The sequence below is a fragment of the Mastigoproctus giganteus genome, chromosome 1 (assembly GCF_048544385.1).
Source record: "Mastigoproctus giganteus isolate SK-2022 chromosome 1, ASM4854438v1, whole genome shotgun sequence".
NCBI classification, from domain to species: domain Eukaryota; kingdom Metazoa; phylum Arthropoda; class Arachnida; order Uropygi; family Thelyphonidae; genus Mastigoproctus; species Mastigoproctus giganteus.
Window position 1 is genome coordinate 89,395,888 of NC_143575.1, and position 21,308 is coordinate 89,417,195.

At 35.5% G+C, this 21,308-nt stretch overlaps 1 protein-coding gene across 1 annotated transcript in view; it reads right to left on the reverse strand.

The window, feature by feature from the left end:
• The window catches only part of Hmt-1 (ABC transporter ATP-binding protein/permease Hmt-1), a 257,181-nt gene extending 237,092 nt beyond the window's left edge, over positions 1 to 20,089 (reverse strand). Inside the window, exons 1-3 of the mRNA XM_090380934.1 lie at positions 19,778 to 20,089; positions 10,393 to 10,938; positions 9,008 to 9,158 (exon numbers count right to left, since the gene is read on the reverse strand). Of these exons, the coding sequence (XP_090237060.1) occupies positions 9,008 to 9,158; positions 10,393 to 10,889 (648 nt within the window). The 5' untranslated portion in view covers positions 10,890 to 10,938; positions 19,778 to 20,089. The remainder of the gene's footprint in view (positions 1 to 9,007; positions 9,159 to 10,392; positions 10,939 to 19,777) is intronic.
• Between the last annotated feature and the right edge of the window lie 1,219 nt (positions 20,090 to 21,308).

Below are 21,308 nucleotides of genomic sequence, written 5' to 3' on the forward strand. Positions count from 1 at the left end.
GTGGGATTTACTTAAAGATATTATTACCATCACGGGTAAAGGAAAGGGTTTTTGCTTCAGTAAAGGTGACTACAATGGTCTCAGACAGTTTTTAAATTCTGTACAGTGGGATCAACTGATGATGTTACCAACAGCAAATTCTAAGTGGGAAGCATTCAAGGAATTAATCATGGAAGCTACTAAAAGTTTCATACCTATTAAGAAATATTGTTCAAGGTTTAAGCCTAAATGTTTGTCAAATGAACTAATGAGACTCGTGGCAGAGAAGAAAAATGCATGGGATGCATATAAATTATCAGGCGACAGAGAAGCCTGATAATTTATATGCAATTAATTTATATGCAATTTATATGTAATTACAGACGTGTTAGTTTAACTTCTGTTCTGGGGAAATTAATGCAGGCACTGGTTAAACAAGCATTGCAGGATCATCTAGACAAGACAGTTGTAATAATTCACAGACACAGCATGGGTTTGTTAAGGGAAATTCTTGTCTAACAAATTTGATTGGGTATTATGATGTGGTTACAAAATAACTGGATTCAAAAAATAACTTGATATCATATACTTGGATTTCATGAAATATTTTGACACTGTTGCGCATGGAAGATTACTGTACAAACTGGAGCAGAATGCTATTAAGGGTAAGTTGCTACGATGGATAAAAGGATGGTTGAGTGGGAGAAGACAGAGAGTGGTATAATCAGTGGGTGCTGCTCTTTGGGGACTAATGTTATTAGTGGAGTCCCACAGGATTCAGTGTTGGGTCCACTGTTGTTTTGTATATTTATCAATGATATTGATGAAGGTATATCAAGCTTAGTGTCAAAGTTTGCAGATGATACAAAGGTTGGCAGGGTAGTAAATGACAGTAATGGCAGTGTGCTAGTGCAACAGGATCTAGAAAATTTGGGCAGATGGGCTGAGAAGTGGCAACTGAAGTTTAACAAATTGACGAATGCAAAGTACTGCATATGGGTAGAAGTAACCCCAGAGAAACGTACGAACTGTGTGATACTACACTTAAGGTGGTAGAAAATGAAAGACCTGGGAGTAATTGTACAGTCAGATATGAAGCTTTCTGAGCAATCCAGATAGGCTGCATGGGCAGGTCATGGGGTTTTGTCAATGATATACAGGAATTTTGCTAGCAGGGAAAAGGAAGTGATTGTCCCTCTGTATAAGGCAATGGTCAGGCCACACCTTGAGTACTGCATACAGGTCTGGAGGCCTCATTTTAGGAAGGATGTAGATTTGCTTGAGCATGCACAGAGAAGGACAACAAGATTGGTGAGGGGAATGAAGGGATCCTCTTACCAAGAAAGGCTTAAGTTCTGCAAATTGCAGCATCTGGAGACTAGGCACCTGCGAGGTGATCTGATTGAGGTATATAAGACCTTGAATGAGTTGAGCAGGCTCAATTCTGATGGGATTCTTCCTCTTGATCAGATTATGAACCTGAGAGGGCAGAGATTCAAATTGAGGAAAGACAATTGTAGAACAGATGTGTCGAAATTTGCCTTTAGCCAGCGGGCTAAAGGCAAACGGGCTAAAGGTAGTTGATTGCTGGAACAAACTTCCATTTGTCATTGTGGAAGTTGATAGCTTAAATAAATTCAATATGGAACTGGACAAACTTTTAGAGGGAATGGATCTTGCATCACATGCCACTACTACTACTACTTTGCTAGTAAGGAAAAGGAGGTGATTATATCTTTGTATAAGGCAATGGTCAGGGCACATGTACAGGTCTGGAGGCCTCATTTTAGGAAGGATGTAGAGTTGCTTGAGCGAGTACATAGAAGGGCAACAAGATTGGTGAGTAGAACGAAGGGGTCCTCTTACTAAGAAAGGCTTAAGTTCTGCAAATTTCAGCGTCTGGAGACTAGGCACCTGCGAGGTGATCTGACCTTGAATGGGTTGAGCACGCTGAATTCTGATGGGTTTCTTCCACTTGTTCAGATTACGAACCTAAGGGGGCATAAATTCAAATTGAGGAAGGAGACGTAGAATAGATGTGCAGAAATTTGCCTTTAGCCAGCGGGTGATTAATTGCTGGAAAAAACTTCCATTTGTCATTGTGGAAGTTGAGAACTGGACAAACTTTTAGAAGGAATGGATGTGTGAAATGTTTTTTTTTGCTGATGCTACGTAAGCTTTCTTTCTTGCATCACATGCCTCTACTACTACATTCAGAAACCACATTTATATTATATTTTTTGCACATATTTTTCTTTATTACTTTAATTGATGTTCTATGTATCACTAACACTATTCAGTATATCTTACATTCACTCAATAACAGTCATCCGAGACAGTTTCATACTTGAAATGGAGAACAAAATCATTAAATTTCTTAAATGTTACACTCGCCCATCACATTAACAGTATAGAATTTAATATATCTATTGGAAACCAATAAATACAGGCATGTTCCTTCATTATGACAGCTATTATAGTTTTGCGTACAAACGATCTATTATTTTCAACCAATTTCTGAACGCATATAAGTATTCAACATCTGAGTTATTGTTAACCATTGAAATCCAAACACTAACTGATAGATTTTCAAATAGAGGCTAACCTCTTTCTATCATTGACCAGATTGAAATACAAGCTAAAAATAAGCTACAAGTGAAAAATTTAGTCAATAGCAATAATTCCAAGAAATACTTTATTTCCGTTCCATACATCAAACAATGGCACAAACAACTTAACAGGCTTTTCAGGGATACAGAATTTAAAATTGTGTCTAAACCCATTCAAAAATTACATACTGAACTAAACAATCAATCAATACTTTTGTTATTTTCTACACAGATAAACAACATAGTATACAACATTTCATGTAAGGAATGTAATTCATCATATCAAGGTTTGACAAGATGTACAATGAATATGAGAATGAAACAGCATTTAGTTTCAGTACATGTGGCTAGGGCAGGTGCATTGGAATTAGCTTTCCATGCTGTCAGCAAAAATTTCACCTTTTTATTTGACGAGTCAAAAATACTTAGTATACAGAGGAACTACACTGAATTATTAATCGCAGAAACTCAGGAAATCAAATTACATGAGAATTCCATTAATGTACGTCGCCCATTCCTCATATCAGATTCGTGGTCATTTGCAGGCATGTGCCAAGATATTAAATAATCTCAAATGTTTTAGAAATTCCCACTAACTTACTTCATGTTACTTCTAGCCTGTGACCAAGACAGACCATTGAAAAGCCCCGGTCCACTTAAGGAAGGAAGTTGTTCAAAAATTGTTTTAAATTATTTCAACTAATTTAAGGATTTTAACTTTTATACACTGCATTCATTTTAATGATTTTATTATTAGACATAATGTCTTCTGGCATTCAGAGTTGGTGGTCAGGCTGGGAGATCTTGACTATCGATTGCAGATATGTCGGACCATTCATATGTCTTTGAGGGAAGGAAGCCATTGAGTAATAATTTTATGTTCGATTGAATTCAGGAGTGTTTCATGATGAAGTATTCTACAAAAAAGCATTGAGGTAAATTCCTCTTTATTTCTATATATTATTATTTTAATATATAGTACAACAGTCATTATTTTCCAGGATTTTCGTAGGTTAGACTATTTTCTTTGTTTGCAAAATACCGTGTGGCAGTTATAGTGAGAAGTTACTTCACTGTAACGAAACTGTAATTTGGGAGCCTTCACAATTATAATAATTTTTAATAATAACTAACAGCCATACATTTCTGGCAAATTTCACTGCTCTTCTTTAAGTAGAATTATTAATTAATAAAATATTTACATGGTTAAAACTAATGGACTTGCATAGGTCATAACATAATAGTCCAGCTATCTAACTCCAGGATCGTAGGCAAAAATAATTTTTAGTCCAGTTATTGTTATTTATATAAAGCATTAGCATCTAAGGCCATACTGCACCATGCATATTACATCTGTACAAGTATCTGAATGCAAACCAATTTGCATGCCGTGCAGAATGAATCCTAGTCTTATGGTTTCTAACTCCTACTGGCTGGACATTGGACAACAGTGAAAGCAGTGATGTTAGTTGGTAGTTTTCTATTGGGTTTTCTCTGCCACTGAACATATCATCAATTGTGCAGTGGTGTTCATTACTGTCTCTTATTGTTTATTATTATTATTATTGTTGTGGATTTTTGTTGATGTATTAACTATTTTTGGTCATATTTCACCAATTTCTATGACCTGTGACTTCTATTTCGTAACATTTCTGTATAAGTGTTCATTGGCTGATTTACATGTTATTCAGATTCATGAAAAGATACCTACTCTTCCTGAGATCAGCTAGTTGCAGCTTTCAATGAAAAGGACTTGAATTCCTGCAGTATTTGACAGGTTTTGAACCCAGACCTTTCCACATGAACACCAACTGTAAAACTCACTATTCTGTCACAGAAAAAAAAAAAAAAAAAAAAAAATGTCCCTCGTGGAAAACAGTTAGTCATGACAGTTAGTTAATGAATGTTTAATTCATCTTCTAGAAACTTTGTTGAAAATGTTTCCTACAAGGAGTAGTGAAGAAAACCATCATATAATATCTCAAAGAAATCACAATTAATCAGGACAAAAAAAAAAAAATTTTCAGTAGTGCCATATATTAAAGAAACGGAGGAAAGATACAAACAATATGCCAAAGAAATAACGACAGGAAATACTCACAAGTATAAGGGATTCTAGAAAGATTAATGAAGTCAAAATATATCAAAACTTACGGTACTCACTGCTCAAATACAGGAACTCCCCGACTTACGTAAGGGTTGCGTTCCGTGGAACACTACGTAAGTCGAAATTTCCCTCATGCTTGTGCAGCATTCGCAACTGTGCTCGCTGAATTGATTGAATCAAAAACGAAATGTTCAAAGAATGTAAATAGAATTATTTATTGCTTTTATTCAATTTTTTATCTCATGCGCAGGAAAAATTACAAAAGCATGCAATTTAAAACAAATTTCAAAATTATAAAATTACAAAAAAGAGAGGAGACAGGCATAACGTCAGTAAGTTTTACCACTCGGGCATCGTTGCCAGAATCGACGTCTTCAGCTCATAAGTACACCGCTGCAGAGGTTGAGGGCTGTGGAGATTTAGAAGGGGTTGGCCGCACAACCTTACGAAAGAACATATTAATGGATGACTGGACGGTGGCGTTTTTTAATTTCATCGTAGATTTCTTTGTAGCAAGCAAGCATATCATTTACCCCTCTGTTAACTTTTAAGAATCATTTACTGTCAGGATCCATCTTCTGAAACTTCGCCATTGCTGATGCAATTTCAAGAAAAGCCATTGCCATCTCTCTGATGATGAAACGTCTCAGCTCCTCATTTTAGTTCATCTTAAGCATCGTCAGCATTTTCTTCTTTCACTATCGCTGCCTACAAGCCAATAAGTTCTTCGTTAGATAATTCCTTCTCTTCTTCCTCTATTAACTCCATTAACATGGAGTTAATAGAGGAATCCTCCATGTCTTTGGAATCAACCTCCAACTGAAGTAGCTCTGCAACCTTTACAATCTTATCTATAACCTCTTCATATGATTCATCTTTTTCAAATCCTTCAAAGCCTTTTACGTGTTGTGAGCATATTTTCTTCCATGCGCCATTTAAACAACTTTTAGTAATTTCTGCCCAGACCTTATTAATGTTTAAGATGGAGTGGTAAAAATTGTAAGATTTCCAAAAGTCTCTTAACGTAAAATTTTTCTCATCGTCTACTGCAGACAATGCCTGAGCAAATGTGCGTAAATAGCATGCTTTTAAATTCGAAATAACACCATGATCCATAGGTAGGATGAGTGAAGTCGTGTTTGGCGGTAGAAATATGACTCCCACATTCAAATTGAAATCATTTAGATGTGTAGAATGTTCAGGAGCATTATCTAATTTTTTTTTTTTTTTTTTTTTAAACTCACAAAGGCATCGCGCCTTTGACTGAATCATGTCCTGATACAGATATATTTCAACAAATAGCACCTATAAAGCTGTGAGTTTTAAAACTGCCCTTGGGCATTCTCATCTGAGCCAAAGCATTTGAGCTACTTTGAGCTCTGGTTGCTGTTCTAGTCTGAGGCAGAAATTTAGCTTAAATATGTAAATACAATAATAATGCTATGCTTTATTATTGTATTTTTACATAATATAAAATTACATTATGTATTATAACATATTACATTATCAAACTATGTTCATATTGTTCTATTATAAATTTATAGTTTACAGACTTAATAAAACCACTTCTAATATTAACTACTTTCCTACAGAATTATATAAAGTAATATTAAACAGCATTAATATCATTCTTATATCAATGGGATGAACATCAAACAATGGCATTAAAATTCTCTCCTACTTCAACCTTCACTTTTGAGCAATTTCCAAGGCTAAGTAAGGTATTTCCAAATATTTAGGGAAGGAATTTCTGAACACTTAGGGATTGGCAAACACAAAAAAGCTGTGCTGAAAATTAATTAAATTAATTTTTAAGAAAAAAGCAGAAAGTAAAAAAAAAATTACTAAAAGCTACGCATAAATTTTTGTTAGGAAAAGATTAAAGATATGTGCAATATTGTTTGTGTTAGGAGGCAAATAACCTGAGACTAAACTGTTTAAACATTTTTGAGTACCCGGTTGGGTATCCTTTAACAGAAGTCGATACCTAACTAGTAGCTGTTTATAAATACAGGGTGTTCAGAAAGTCACTGTGCACTTTTCTAATCATATTTTGTTTATATTTCAGATTTTGATCCCAATATGGTTTTAACAACTGAAGAACGTGTATAGCTCATCCGCACACGCTGGATGACTTGAAAGCAGCGATAACAGCATTCATTCAGTCTATTTCAAGCGAGCAACTGATAGCAGTGTTTAGAAACAAAATAAGAAGGATTCAAGCCTGTATTGTTGCTAAGGGGAGTCACTTTCAACATTGTTTATAATTGTCATTCATATTTACCTCCTGTATTCTATATTGAAACACATCTGCTAATAAATATATAAGTGTTTGGAAAATCACTGCGCACTCTCACAGATCTGTTGATATTCATCATAGATCTGATGAATACCAACAGATCTATGAGAACAAGGCAGCCATATATCAAGTTCCCATAAACAGTAATGAGAGAGAGTCAGCTGATATTAAAAACATAGCTGCCATTTTCTGAAAGACATTTTGATCATAAATCAATAAGAATTGCTCTCAAAAGTCTGTTTCTTGCATGAATGGGATCTGTTAAAGCAAACTAACAGTTTCTATAAAACAGTGACGGCAAACCAAAGACATGCATGGCACAAGTGACACATAAAGGAAAATATATTGGCATTTAGCCACCCAGTAACTCATTCATTTGGTTTTTGCTTGAAGACAAATTTGCTTTATAGTCTATCAGCCATATCTAGGTGAAAAAGGGTAATTGTTCACAAATTTTGATGCAACAAAGTGATTATTAAAAATTTTCTAGCAGTGGAAGGTTTAAATACAGAGTGTCTCAAAAATATTGGTACAAACGTTTAGGGGAGGTAGGTAACGTCTAAAGGAATGTGAAGCGCATAGGAACCCATAACCAGAAACGTCACCCATAAGTTGGTACACGACGCTGTTCATCAGTTCGCGAGAGGGAATATTTCTGGTTTACTCATTCAAGCAGTAGTCGCCGCATGAAGAGCATGCATTGATATACGAACTGTGAGCTGGCAGACATGCACCTAGTATATGGATTAGCAGATGGGCCCACACAGTGTGCGCCCCCATGCGGCACAACATTGCTTCACAATAAATGTGTGGGCAAGTATGGTCGGTGACTGCTTAGTCGGCCCATACATGTTACCATCCCGCATGAACTCCACTAAATATCGGATCTTTCTTGAACAAGTTCTACCAGGGTTACTTGACGATGTTCCAGCAAATGTGAGACACAACATTTGGTTTCAACATGACGGGGCGCCTGCCCATTATGGAAGGTGTGTTCGTGACCATTTGAACAGGCGTTTTGGGCGTCGATGGATTGGCTGTGGTGGACCCGTTGCCTGGCCCCCACGCTCACCTGATTTATCGAGCCTTGATTTCTTTCTGTGGGAGGGCCCTCAAATCTATCATGTATGAATCGCCTGTGGAGACAGAAATGGATCTTGTGGCAAGACTCGTCTGCGCTGCTGCTACTGTCTAAGAAACTCCAGGTGTGTTCAACCATGTCCGCCAATCCATGCTGCGACGGTGTCATGCATGCATTGCGTCTCATGGTGGAACCTTCAAGCATCTGTTGTAACATCGTGAAATGCATCCATCTCGTACTCCATTGTTAATATTATGTCAAATAAATGTTTGCCACTAATTACTGTCTTGTGTGATTTCTGCTTCTTGTGCCTCTGTTACTACTTTCCCGTGACATTTCCGGTTATGGGTTCCTATGCGATTCACATTCTTTTAGATGTTATCTACCTCCCCTAAAGGTTTGTACCAATATTTTTGAGACCCCCTGTATAAACCAAATAAGCCATGGTGTGGGAGTTTCACTCTCTGAGGAGGGGTAAAGGAGTCTCATTGCTTCCTTTTCTGAGGATAAAACCTATAAGCCTCTTCATATTTTGGCTTAGGCCTTCATGTCTAAGTCATCAATGAAGACTATAACTATTTATTAATTTTAATGTGTTTTTCCCCCACTTACTTTTGGCTAACAGGCCAGAAAAGGTTTGCCACCACTGCTCAAGGATAAGTCAAAAACAATGACAATATGACTAATGTTTTCTCCCAGGTAAAACAATTTAATTTCAACCTGTACAAACTTCAGAATATCTTTGAAAGACAGACATCTCAGTGGATATCTCAGAAAGAAAAAGATGTGCCAAAAGATGAAGAAATACTTGGACGTAAGTACTAGAAATAGAAATTGTTTCTCGATTTAAGATCATGATAATTGCAAAAAAAAAAAAAAAAAAAAATACTGAAATCATACCAATTTTAGTAGATTATAAAAGATAATCTTACTGCATTCTGCTCTCTCTCCAGATAAAGTTGCCTGTAAATAAAGTAATCTGTTGAAGTAGGAACTCCTGGTGCTTTCAGTCCTAATATGAACAGCGATATTGCTCCAAAATATCGTAAAATGAACATTGTCAGCTCTACACAGTCTGAAGTGCTAGAAAAAATTTAATATTTAAAAAGCTTTACTGTCAGGCATTTTATTTTCTAAGTTATCTGTAAAAAATGTTATAATGTAGAACAATAGTCTCCAACCAGTGTATCACAAGGTAAGTCGCTGGTTGGAGACTATGTAAGGCACAACCTATATAATGTTTTATAAAAAAAAATCTGAATGCTACTATTATGTATTAACCCAACAAACAACTATATGAAGAAAGCAATGTTCCAGTGCTGTGCTTTAAAACAATGTATTCTTTGGTCCTACATCTCTGTTTAATAATCTTTTTGCTAAAGAACTTAATTAAAAAATATACACATAGCTCCAGTAAGCATTTTAAATGTAATACTCTGATGTTCAAAATATATTCCACCCTGCTACTACAAGAAGGATAAACAGTCTCAAGTGTCATATGAATAGAAACTTTTCTTTTAATAAATAATTTAAGATACTAATAAAACACTTATTGTACTTTTAATTAATACAATAGGATCTCAATGATTGTGGATTTGTCATTCACAAATTTGATTATTTATGGAAAGGTTTATACAGCTTGAAATTCATCTTACGAATTCTAAAAATCCAAGATGTAGCAGCATCTTATAACAAAATGACTGTAATGCAAGGATGCTCAACACAGGGTACATCATTACCCTAAAAAAAAGTGCAAAACATACTAATAAGCCAAAACAGAACTGACAAATTTAGTTCAAATTTAAAAAATTAGCAACATTACTATTTTCCATCCAGGTATACTAGATGGTGCTTTTAGCCAGCTTTTCACTTCAGTATTGGATGAAAAAAAATACTGGATGAAAATAAATGAAACCAACAATAACTCATTTCATTTATTTTCATCCAATATTTTTAAAATCAATAAAAAAGGAAAAAAAAAAACTATAAATTAATTTGTTATAATTAAAATAAGCAAGTTAAACAGACACCATATGAGTGTCCTGTTACAATTGAGGGTGCAAGTGAGTAAAGATTATATAAAAATGAAAATAAGTTATTTTTATTTTAATATAATTTTACATTAGTACCTTGGAATAAATTACAGGTAAATTTATTTACTAATATAATTTCATATATCAAGTTCACTTATATACAAAATAAAACTCCCCATCTAAATCTACAAATACGTAAATATCCAATACATACAAAAATCTAAAAATCAAAAATACTCAAAAATAATCTAAGAAAAATCATAGTTATATTTCTCATTCCTTACCTATTTAGGTGAAACCACCATTGATCATTTTTAAAACTGAGAAATGCTAAATTTTCATTGATGAATACCAACGTCCAGAAAATAAGAAGTACCAAGCCATGACCCCAAGTTGGAACAGATGGAAGTGCCCTATAGCGCTCCAAATATAAGATTCTAAGAGATATAATCCATAAAGCAATTTCAAAACAGCATGTCAATATCATATATCCATACACTTTTCTATCTTCAAGGACAGTAGCTTCCAGAGCAAATCTAATAACTGCTAAAAGTGGAAGAAATATACTCCATATTACTTGTAGTCTGAATAGATAAGATCTCGCTAAAAGTCTGCTATCCAAAGGAGTAGAATATCTCTTGTACATAATATACTGTATTCCACCAAATATGACAATAAAACTAAATATGAAGGAAGTTGCTACTGTGTCCATAAAGCAATGAGAAATACCATGTGCCACCCAAACTTTGGAAAATGTGACGTTAGGCGGACAAAAATTCATGGTCTGTCTTTCTTCTGTTTCAAAAGAGTTGCAGATATGAACAGAACACCTGTAAAAAAAAAAAGTTTCAAATTTAAAAATGTATTAAAAATTCATGAATAAATTTTAATTTGATGTTTTACCAGTTAAGAGCCTATAAATCAAATTAAGTGTAAAAATCACAAAACTACCTGTCCTTTATGTTTTTACAGAAGAAAATTTATGAGCTTATTTCTCATTGCATAGTACTTTGCCTTTAACAAGTGTTGCCTTAGTGCTATACTGCTTTCATAAAAATGGCATTAAAAAAAGTTATTTTTATGGTATCAGGGTTTGGTACTCATATCACATATTTGTCTGTAGAAGTACGAGGCAGCAGGGAGGGGGGTGTTAAAAAAAATTTGTATTTACCCAGAAGTAGTTATGAAAGAAAGGTGAAATTTTTTTTGATACCTTGAACTCGCTATAGCAACCACACAAATTTTCGCTATGATCTGACAATTCTTTTTTTTTTTTTTTTTTTGCGGCACTGAATGAAGTGTTACATTGGATAAACTGGAAAACAGATCAGTGATTCAGTTCCTTTCTGCAAAGGAAAATACCCAAAACAATCCACAAAGAAATGGTCGCTGTTTATGGAGGAGACCGCCCAAGCCTTAGTGCTATACTGCTTTCATAAAAATGGCATTAAAAAAAGTTATTTTTATGGTATCAGGGTTTGGTACTCATATCACATATTTGTCTGTAGAAGTACGAGGCAGCAGGGAGGGGGGTGTTAAAAAAAATTTGTATTTACCCAGAAGTAGTTATGAAAGAAAGGTGAAATTTTTTTTGATACCTTGAACTCGCTATAGCAACCACACAAATTTTCGCTATGATCTGACAATTCTTTTTTTTTTTTTTTTTTTGCGGCACTGAATGAAGTGTTACATTGGATAAACTGGAAAACAGATCAGTGATTCAGTTCCTTTCTGCAAAGGAAAATACCCAAAACAATCCACAAAGAAATGGTCGCTGTTTATGGAGGAGACCGCCCAAGGTTACAGTGTGTTGCACACTGGTATAAAAAATTCAAGTGTGGAAGAAATTCAGTACATGATAAATAAATCCCAGAATGCCCAAAAAACTGCTGTCAGTAGAATAGACGTGCAGAAATTCGCCTTTAGCCAGGAGGTGGTTGATAGTTGGAACAATCTTCCATCTGTTGTGGTGGAGATCAGCAACTTAAATAAGTTCAAGGCAGAACTAGACAAACATTTGGAGTGAATGGATGGGTGAAATGGGAAGGGTGTATGGTTTTTTTGTTTTGTTTTTTTTTGGCTAATGCTATATAAGCTTGCTTTCTTGCATCATAAGCCCTACTAATGCTAACAGAATAGTGTTGCAAAAACTGAGGCATTAATCCTGGAAAATCCATATTAGTGTCAAAGAACTAGATGCAGAGCTCCAAATTAGTGTAGGGTCTGTAAAGAATATCATCCACCAACAGTTACATATGAGTAAAGTGTCTACTAAATGAGTTCCCAGACTTCTGACTCCTTACCAGAAGAAAGAACAGGCAAAGTGTGCACGTGAAATGTCAATGTGATAAGAAAAGCAAGTTTTTTCATGGCTGGTCACTATGGATGAAACCTGTATCCATCACTATGATCACAAAACTAAACAAATTTCAAAACAATGGAAGCATGCAGAATTACCACACCACAAAAAGGAAAAGGTGCAACCAAGTGCTGGCAAAGTGATGCTGTCAGTTCTTTGGGATTAGTATAGTGTAATATGAAAAGATCACCTCCAACAGGGCTGTACTGTGATGGCAAAATATTATTCCAACCTCCTCATAAAGCTACATGCTGCTATAAAAGTAAAAAACACAGAGAAAGCTGTCAAAAGATGTGCACCTGCTCCACAATAATGCTCCTGCACATTTATCGTATGCTGCAGTGAAGTGTGCCTATGATAACAAGTTTAAAATATTGCCGCATCTTGCTTATTCCCCCAACCATGCACCCTCTGATTTCTTCCCCTTTTCTGCCCTGAAGTCCTTTCTTCATGGAAAACACTTTGCTGCTGATAATGTGATTTCTGCTGCCAAGTCATGGTTTGAAGGACAATCAGAAAACTTCTACAAAACTGGCCTGCGGAAGTGTATTGTATTAAGAGGTGGCAAAAATGTCATTTTGTCTGGTGACCATGTTTGAAAAAGTGTAATACATAGCATTTGTTTCAACCTTCTATCACAACTACTTTGGGTGAATACAAATATTTTTGAACTCCCCCCCCCCATATATGCTCATATGGCTGATCTGAAAGTTGTGTAAGCTTAAAATCCCAGAATAACTCATGGGGGTAGTATGACTTCTGCAAAAGCTTTCATTTGCAAAGCTTCCACAGAGGACAAACAAATGGGATGAGTGAGATGTTAGCATTAGTAAAGGCATATGATGCAAGAAAGCAAGCTTATATAGCATTAGCCAAAAAAAAAAAACTTATAATTTCACCCATCCACTTACTCCAAATGTTTGTCTAGTTCTGCCTTGAATCTATTTAAGCTATCAACTTCTATGTTAAACTATGTTATTCTAATATTTAAAAAGGAGACACTCCTATGATAGCCTATTTCAAGATGTACCAATCATATTAGACAGCAACTAGTCTCTAGTGACTAGTCCTATGCTGTTTTACAAGTGTTCAACTAGGACAAATAGCAACAGCTCTCCTGTAAATTTTTGAAGTATTATTATTATTATTATTATTATTATTAATATCCATATGATGCAAGGAAGCCTGAGGCTTATGCTGCACCAGGAAAAAAAAAAACAGTTCCCGAGTAACCCTGAGAGAGAGAGAGAGAGAGAGAGAGAGAGAGAGAGAGAGAGAGAGAGAGAGAGTCAAAAGTAGAAGGGAATCACCAAGAAAGAGAAGAATGATGATATCCAGCTCAGGACCCTAGGTGTGCCAAGCCCATACTCACCAGATGTGAGCCCCCTTTCATAAATTATAAATCCCTTCATAACTGTCACTAGAGACTGCTCTCTGATGAGGGAAATGTCTTCTATGTCAAGGAGCTATCACAGACGAGTCATTATTTAAACATATGGCAAAATAACTTATCAGTAATGCTATTCATTTGAAAGTAGTACAATATTATGGCAATATCAAAAATGTGAAGTTCATTCTGTTACAACTACAATACAAGGCCACTGTATTTTCCATGCAGTTTAAACTCTAACAGCTGTAATATGGGGGGAAAAAAAGATAAAGTAGTCTTAACCCAGTGTTAGTGGCAAGTCACCTGACAGGTGGCCCCAAAAAATAGCATTATTGTATCAACCATTAATCAATGATTAAAAATCTGAATTTTTTTCTACCTTCCTAAATATAATAAAACTTTTCCTCCAAGAGTTTCTGAAGTGATTTTTTATATGGTTTACGTGCAGAAATTGCAAGTGAGAACCTGTCAGGTGACCTGCCACTGTCTTTGTAACTATTTCATTTTTTGCTTGAAGAGTGGTATGGTACTGGATTTCTTCTTGTTTTTCTTTTCCCACTAGTTCAATAACTATCCAGTCTCACCCAAATTATTTTTGAAAGATTTATTGTTTTGACATACAAGTAGTAAAAAAGACTATTATGATAATAGTAAAAAAAAAAAATAAAATACACCCAAAACAATCCACAAAGAAATGGACATGAAACTCAAAATTCGCTCAAGGTGGATGCTGCTCTGCAGAAAGCAATATATGGTAATTTCAAATTTCATGCACTGTGAACATGCCAAATTTAAAATAAACCTGAAAACAAATGTAACTAATAGCATCAAATATAATGTTTTTCTAACAAGTCAGCACATGCAAAAAGGACTGTACTTCCCCTAACTGCACAAAGTCACTTAGACACCCACATGCCTACACTGAAAAATCAGCAAATAATAATTAAAATTTGTTTACTTTTCTGATGCCACCTTTATTTTCAATATTTTCTGAACATAACTGTGAAAATTCCATTTTTTATATTAAAAGTATATTTTTAATTAATTTTTGAATTTAAAATTCACTTTAGACTAATTAGCAAGGGAAATGCAAATTTAAAAACCATGCACTTCAACTAAATGCTTGCAATTGGATGCCAGCCTATCAGTAACAGTAGTGCCTGTTGCATGAAATGTGTCAATAGTCTGATTCTAGATGATACTTCAAATGTCAAGAAGCTAAAGAGCATCATCGATTAAAGGAAATTCATGCAGCAGTAAAGCCAGCTTACTATCAATAACTGCAAGCAACAGATGCCAATCAACATGTGCATATAATTAAGTTTAACTTAATTTTTGAATTTTTCCTAATTGTGCAATAACATATTTCTGGAATTCTCGGTGGAGAAATCAAAGAAAACATTCTCAAAAACAGCTAACAACAGTTTCAGCTGTGTGGACAGAATAGATGACAAATTACTTAAATATTGTCTGGGGGGGGTCTCACTGACCCCATGTGTGCTGGAGTTGTGGTTAATATTTATATACATAATAACCAGAAATATATGCACATGCACATGCTTTCACACACAAGTCTTTTTTCTAAAATGGGGGTTTTTTTTTGGTTTTTTTTTGCAATTTTTAGCAGAATTAATATACAGGGTTGTTAAAATTAAAGTACATATCCCTATGTAGAGGGCTCTGGAGCAAGTTCTAAGGCTCATACTGAAGAGAAATTTGGACAACAGGTACAATAAAGAATGTGCTCGCCACTTATTGGGGAAAAAAAAATTGCTACAAAATTTGTCACTATATGGTGCTGTGGCAATACAAATCACTTGAACAGCACTACAATTGTTCAATGTGTCCTCCATTTTGGTCAACAACAGTTTCCTTTCGAAAAACAGCATTTTCTACAGCAGAACATAATATGTCAACTGGAATAGCCAACACATGATGTCTAATGCTGTCCTTCAAATCTGCCAGAGTTTGACATCCTTTCCGATACACCTGGTTCTTCAAAAAACCTCACAACCAGAAGTTGCATGGGGTCCAGTGATCAGGGTGGCCAAAATGTCTGGAAACAACAGCTGATGACCCGTTCGTCTGTAAAGTGTTGCCTTAGCAATCTTTGGACATAATGGTGGATGTGGGGTGGCGCACCATCTTGCATGAATATGATATCCTGAAGGCACCGACATTGTTGCAGCTATTGCGAAATTCGCCAACATTTCATAATATCGCTGTCCAGTGACAGAACAGGTGCAGGGTCCAGTTGGCGTTACCTGTTCAAAAAAATATGGCTCAATCATGAATGTGTCCATAAATCCACACCACGCTGTCACTTTTAGAGAATGCAATGGGACCTCTTGGATAACTCAAGGGTGTTCTGTTGCCCAAATGCGACAGTTAGTGCGTATTCACTTGTCCATTTAAGCAGAAGTGGGCTTCATCACTACAAAGGATGTTCCATGGCCAAGTGATATCCACTGTCATTCGCGCCCGAAACTGAAGTGCATATGTGAAACGAATATCTGCATCAACCATGCTTTAGCTGCTGTAACATGTGCATCTTGTAAGGATAGTATTGGAACATCTGACGCATTATAAGCCTTACAGTGGAATACAGCATGTCCACTTGACAAGAAATAGATGGCACTTGTGCTACCACATGGAGATTGATCTGATAAATCCACAACAGTCATAGCCACATCTTCAACACTAGAGGAGTCCACTCGTTTTTGACCTCTACCTGGTTGAACACCAAGATGTCCTGTCGCTTCAAATTTTGCAATCATTTTGCAGACAGCAACAAACAGTCATAGGTCCACATGGGCCTTATGCACTTTTGACACCGGAGTTCTCTGATAGCCGCAGCTGCATTGTTGCTGCTCTGATAGTACAGCTTCACTAATAGTGCCTTTTCCTGCAACATTGTTGGCATTGCTGCTGTAGTGCAGGAAAACATCTACTGTATGATTTTGAAGAGACTGCCTTGCTTTTATACAGTACAGTAGAGCTGAGTAGTGGCACTGTGGCAATAACTTATGATTATGCAAAGAACGTAAATTATTTGCATATTCATAACTAAGATAGTCACACACCATACAGTGACAAATTTTGCAACTAAATTTTTTTTTCCAATAAATGGCAAGCATTCTTTATTGTACCTGTTGTCCAAATTTCTCTTCAGTACGAGCCTTAGAACTCACTCCAGAGCCCTCTACATAGGGATACTTTAATTTTAACAACCCTGTATTTGCCTTTGAAAATAAAAGGTGAAACACACATAGCATGTTTAAATATTTTTAGTTTTTTATTAAAACTTAAGTATATACAATAAATACTACAATCCATTAAAAAAAGATGAAATAGTTCCATTGTTTAAGAAGATTTCAGAAAACCAAAACATTTTCCAGAAATTACGAAAAAAGTTGGGCACCAGTCGCGTGGTGACTTGCCACCTTTTTTGCAACACTTTGGGGTATTGCCACCACTGTTGCTCCTGGTCATCCTCTACTTCTTACTGATGCAGACAAAGTGGTTGTCTTGCCCCCCAAAAAATACATCACTACTTCAGCATGAACCAAGGGGTGACTACTTCATTTAAGGCATATTACCTGGGAAGCACCTTTGCCCAGACTGTCAAGGCAAGACCAGTACAAAAAAAAAAAAAATGTGATAAAATTCTGGAAAGGAAACAACATTCTGTAGGGTTGGAAGGGGGCAAAACAATATACTCTCGAATGGCTCCTGGAGAGCAGTAAAATTTGGGAGTGAAACAGCACACACATTTGAGTTAGTATTAGTAGCAGCAAATGATACAAGAAAGGAAGATTATACAACCAGCAAAAAAAAAAAAAAAATCACCTGTCCAAATTCTCTAATAATTTGTCTAATTCCTCTTTAAATTTATTCAAATTATCCACTTCTACAGCACCAGATAGAAGTTTGTTCCAACAATCAACTACTGCTAGCTGAAGGCATGTTTCTGCACATCTATCCTGCAACCATCCTTCCAGTTTAAATTTATGCCACCTCATGTGCATTGTCTGAGCAAGAGGAAGGATACAATCAGCATTTAGATTACTCAATCCATTCAAAGCCTTAAACATGTAAATTACATGTTTAAGGCTTTGGGTGTCTAGTTTCCAGACAATGCAATTTCCAAAACTGAAGCCTTTCTTTGTGAATATGCTTTCATTTCTCTCACTAATTTTGTTGCTATTCTCTAGAACCATTCCAAAATATTCACAACCTAACTAAATTAATAGTAAACAGTATAAATTAAATCGACTGTAAAAAAAAATTCAGTTAGAGAATGCTAAGTTTTTCCATCTAACTATTCAGCCATAACATTGTACACCCTATCTGGTTCAGCAGAACCATTAGTTATTTGATATCAACACTCTTGTAACTCAGTCAAAATAGTCTATTATGTGATACAGATAACTTGGTATTAAAGTTAGTATTATTATTATTTTTTTTTTATCTTTCAGCTGTTGTTTTGATTAGTTGGAAGGATTACATTCAGTTGTAGCTGAAATACAAGAAAATGTTTTGGCTACACATTTTCTACATCTTATCCTTTACAATTAAATAATGGAGATGTCAAGAATATTTGACATTACATAGTATAGTACAATTTTTTTTTTTTTTTTTTATATTAATCTGATATCTGTATTTTTAGTGCTGATGGAGGCAAACTGAATCCAAGAACCCTGATACCATCATAAGCATCCAGAATTACAAAAGTAAAGCATACAGTGATGGATGTGGATAAATTGTACACATTTATAAAAGATGACAATGGTGATAATCCAAGGTTAAGCAACTTGACATTTCTTCACACCCCTTAAGGAATACTAAGCAAAAAAAAAAAAAAAAATCTTTGTTCTTGAGGGATCATTAGCATTAGTAATTGCTTATGATGCTAGAAAAGAGGCTTATACAGTATCAGCCAAAAAAAAAAAAAATTCCCATTTCACCTATCCACTCACTCCAAAACTTTGTCCAGTTCTTCCTTGAATTTATTTAAGCTATCAACTACCATAATGACAGGTGGAAGTTTGTTACAGGAATCAGTGCCGGACCAAGGTATTTTTGCACCCCAGTCAGAAAGATTTTTCAGCGTCCCCTTTATTAAGGATATATATTTTTTTTTAATGATTTGCAAAATTTCCTCTCCAAGGACCTTGCTAGCCCATACTTTAATCTGGCAATGACAAGAATCAACCTTTTGCATTTAAGTGTATCCCATCCCTGTAGAAGCAGTCTCTCCTGTTAACAAGCACAGACACCACAGAAAAATTCTACCCCATGAGCCTTGCACAATCTCTCCGGAGCGGAGTTTAATGACAAGGATCTCATCATATACCCCCCCCCCCCTCCTATTCTGTCTGGGCAGAATTGCAGACACTTTCAAATTTAACCATAACTAAACCAGCGAATTTTTTTCAACATTAACCTGTATCTGTTAAAATCTCCTACTCTCAATGTCCAGGTTTGCAGATGATACAATGGTTGGCAGGGTTGTTAATAACAGTAGGTGCTGCTGCAACAGGATCTACATAATAGAGTTCAGGTTGTGTATTTTTGCGTCCAAACAACTTTGCCCCTAAAGTCAATGAACCTGAGAGTCACTCTCACATTCAAGGTACGTTACTGCAACAGCACTGTTTGCCAGCTAAACACCAGTACATTGTAAAAACACAAATTATGGGCTTATAGTATCTCACAAGCGCGAATCTACTGCCTCTACAATTTCATTGTTTCGATTTACGTCACGCTTTCTAAGAATACATCCCTATCGTAAACAGCGAATTACCTATACCACAGACTTGACTAAGGCATGATAAAATGCATCTTTTCAATTGTTAAAACTTATGTTTTGAAATGGCTGGTTAATAATTGGTTTTGAAATAATTTAACATGTCCTTACTGTTTCAAAGTTAAGCTGTCGTGGAGTACGAGTACATGTACAATAAAAAAGCATCCAAATTTTTCGGAAGTCGTGCTCTCAAGAATTCTTCCCGGTTATCCTGAATGATTATATACTTCGCTGTGGGTTAAAATCCTCCTGTTCAGCGTGACTGGTGCACAAACTAATATATTCTGAATTCTTTAATTTTGTATGTGAAAAGAGACAAACAGATATTTATTCCTTCGCTAACCCGGACAGTACAATTTATCTCCTGCATCCATAAGACTCAAAACAGAACCATAATAAATGGAAACCAACCACAGCTTTGTGCGCTATACCATTAACGAAACCAATATCACATCAGATCAAAAAAAAAAATTCAATAAATAAACCAAAACATGAGTGGGGGGGGGGGAAAGCCGGGCGGCTATTCACCTGGTGACAAAAGAGTAATGAGAACTCGGTTATGAGGAATCTTTTCATTATTATTATCATCCGTTTATTCACCATAGTTCTTCCTGAACAGCTAGAAGGTGTACAAATATTTGTAAAAATACAGCATACAATGAAAAATGGTATAAATTAAATAATTACACCAACTAAATAGAAATTAACTTTTCACTTTAGATATAGAATTAGATAGACGGGTTGACCATCATATCTTCAGTTCATCAGCAACTATAAAAACTATTTGCTTAGATTTTACATACAACTTTGCATTAAATTATTTACATACAATACATTTCTGACATAAATAAAGCACAGTTTTTAGTTCTGGTAACTTAGTCCAGATTTGGTCCATGATTTGGTTTCTGTATGCTTTATTGTCTTCGATCCTATTTGGATCTATGGAGAAAGCGTTGACACGTGTGATAATGTTATACAGGAACATTCCTTTTAAGGTGTCCAGGTCATTGAGGTTCATTCTGAGTGGGTTATACTGTCTCTAGCGATTTTTATTTTTTACTTTTGGGAGTGAGATAACTTCCATCGATGGGGCATCGATCTGTGAGTTAGCAGCTTCGCAAGTGTGGAGAGATTTTTGCAGAACAATGAACTTCCAAGAGGTCATGCCTAAATTGACTAGGAGAATAGATTTTGAGATGGTGGAAAAGTTCCCATCTAGACAATTCAGCCATCTCAGAATCCAATGTTCTATCGTGACGAACATCTCTCATACCTGGAGAACAGGATGACATTGGGAGCAGCGTTGGAGCTGCAAAAATCCATTGATGACGTTCATCAAGTAGAAAAGAACATGAAAAGAAATAAATGGAGAAATATTTTCATCGGATCTTGGATATAATCTAGTTTCTGGCTCACTAGAGCCAGAAACTAGATTATATCATGTCAAATTATGAAAAGTTTTTGAAAGAAAATTTTGTAAGGATTAAGTATTCTATTCCGTTTGGGAGAAGAGTGCCTTCATATTCTTCTCCAAAGAATCAGAACGATGTCATTTGCCTTTTGGAATATTATCTTAAAGAGAAAATAGCGACTGATAGAAAGCAAACAAATATCGTGGAATTATTATGTACAGCACTCCTGA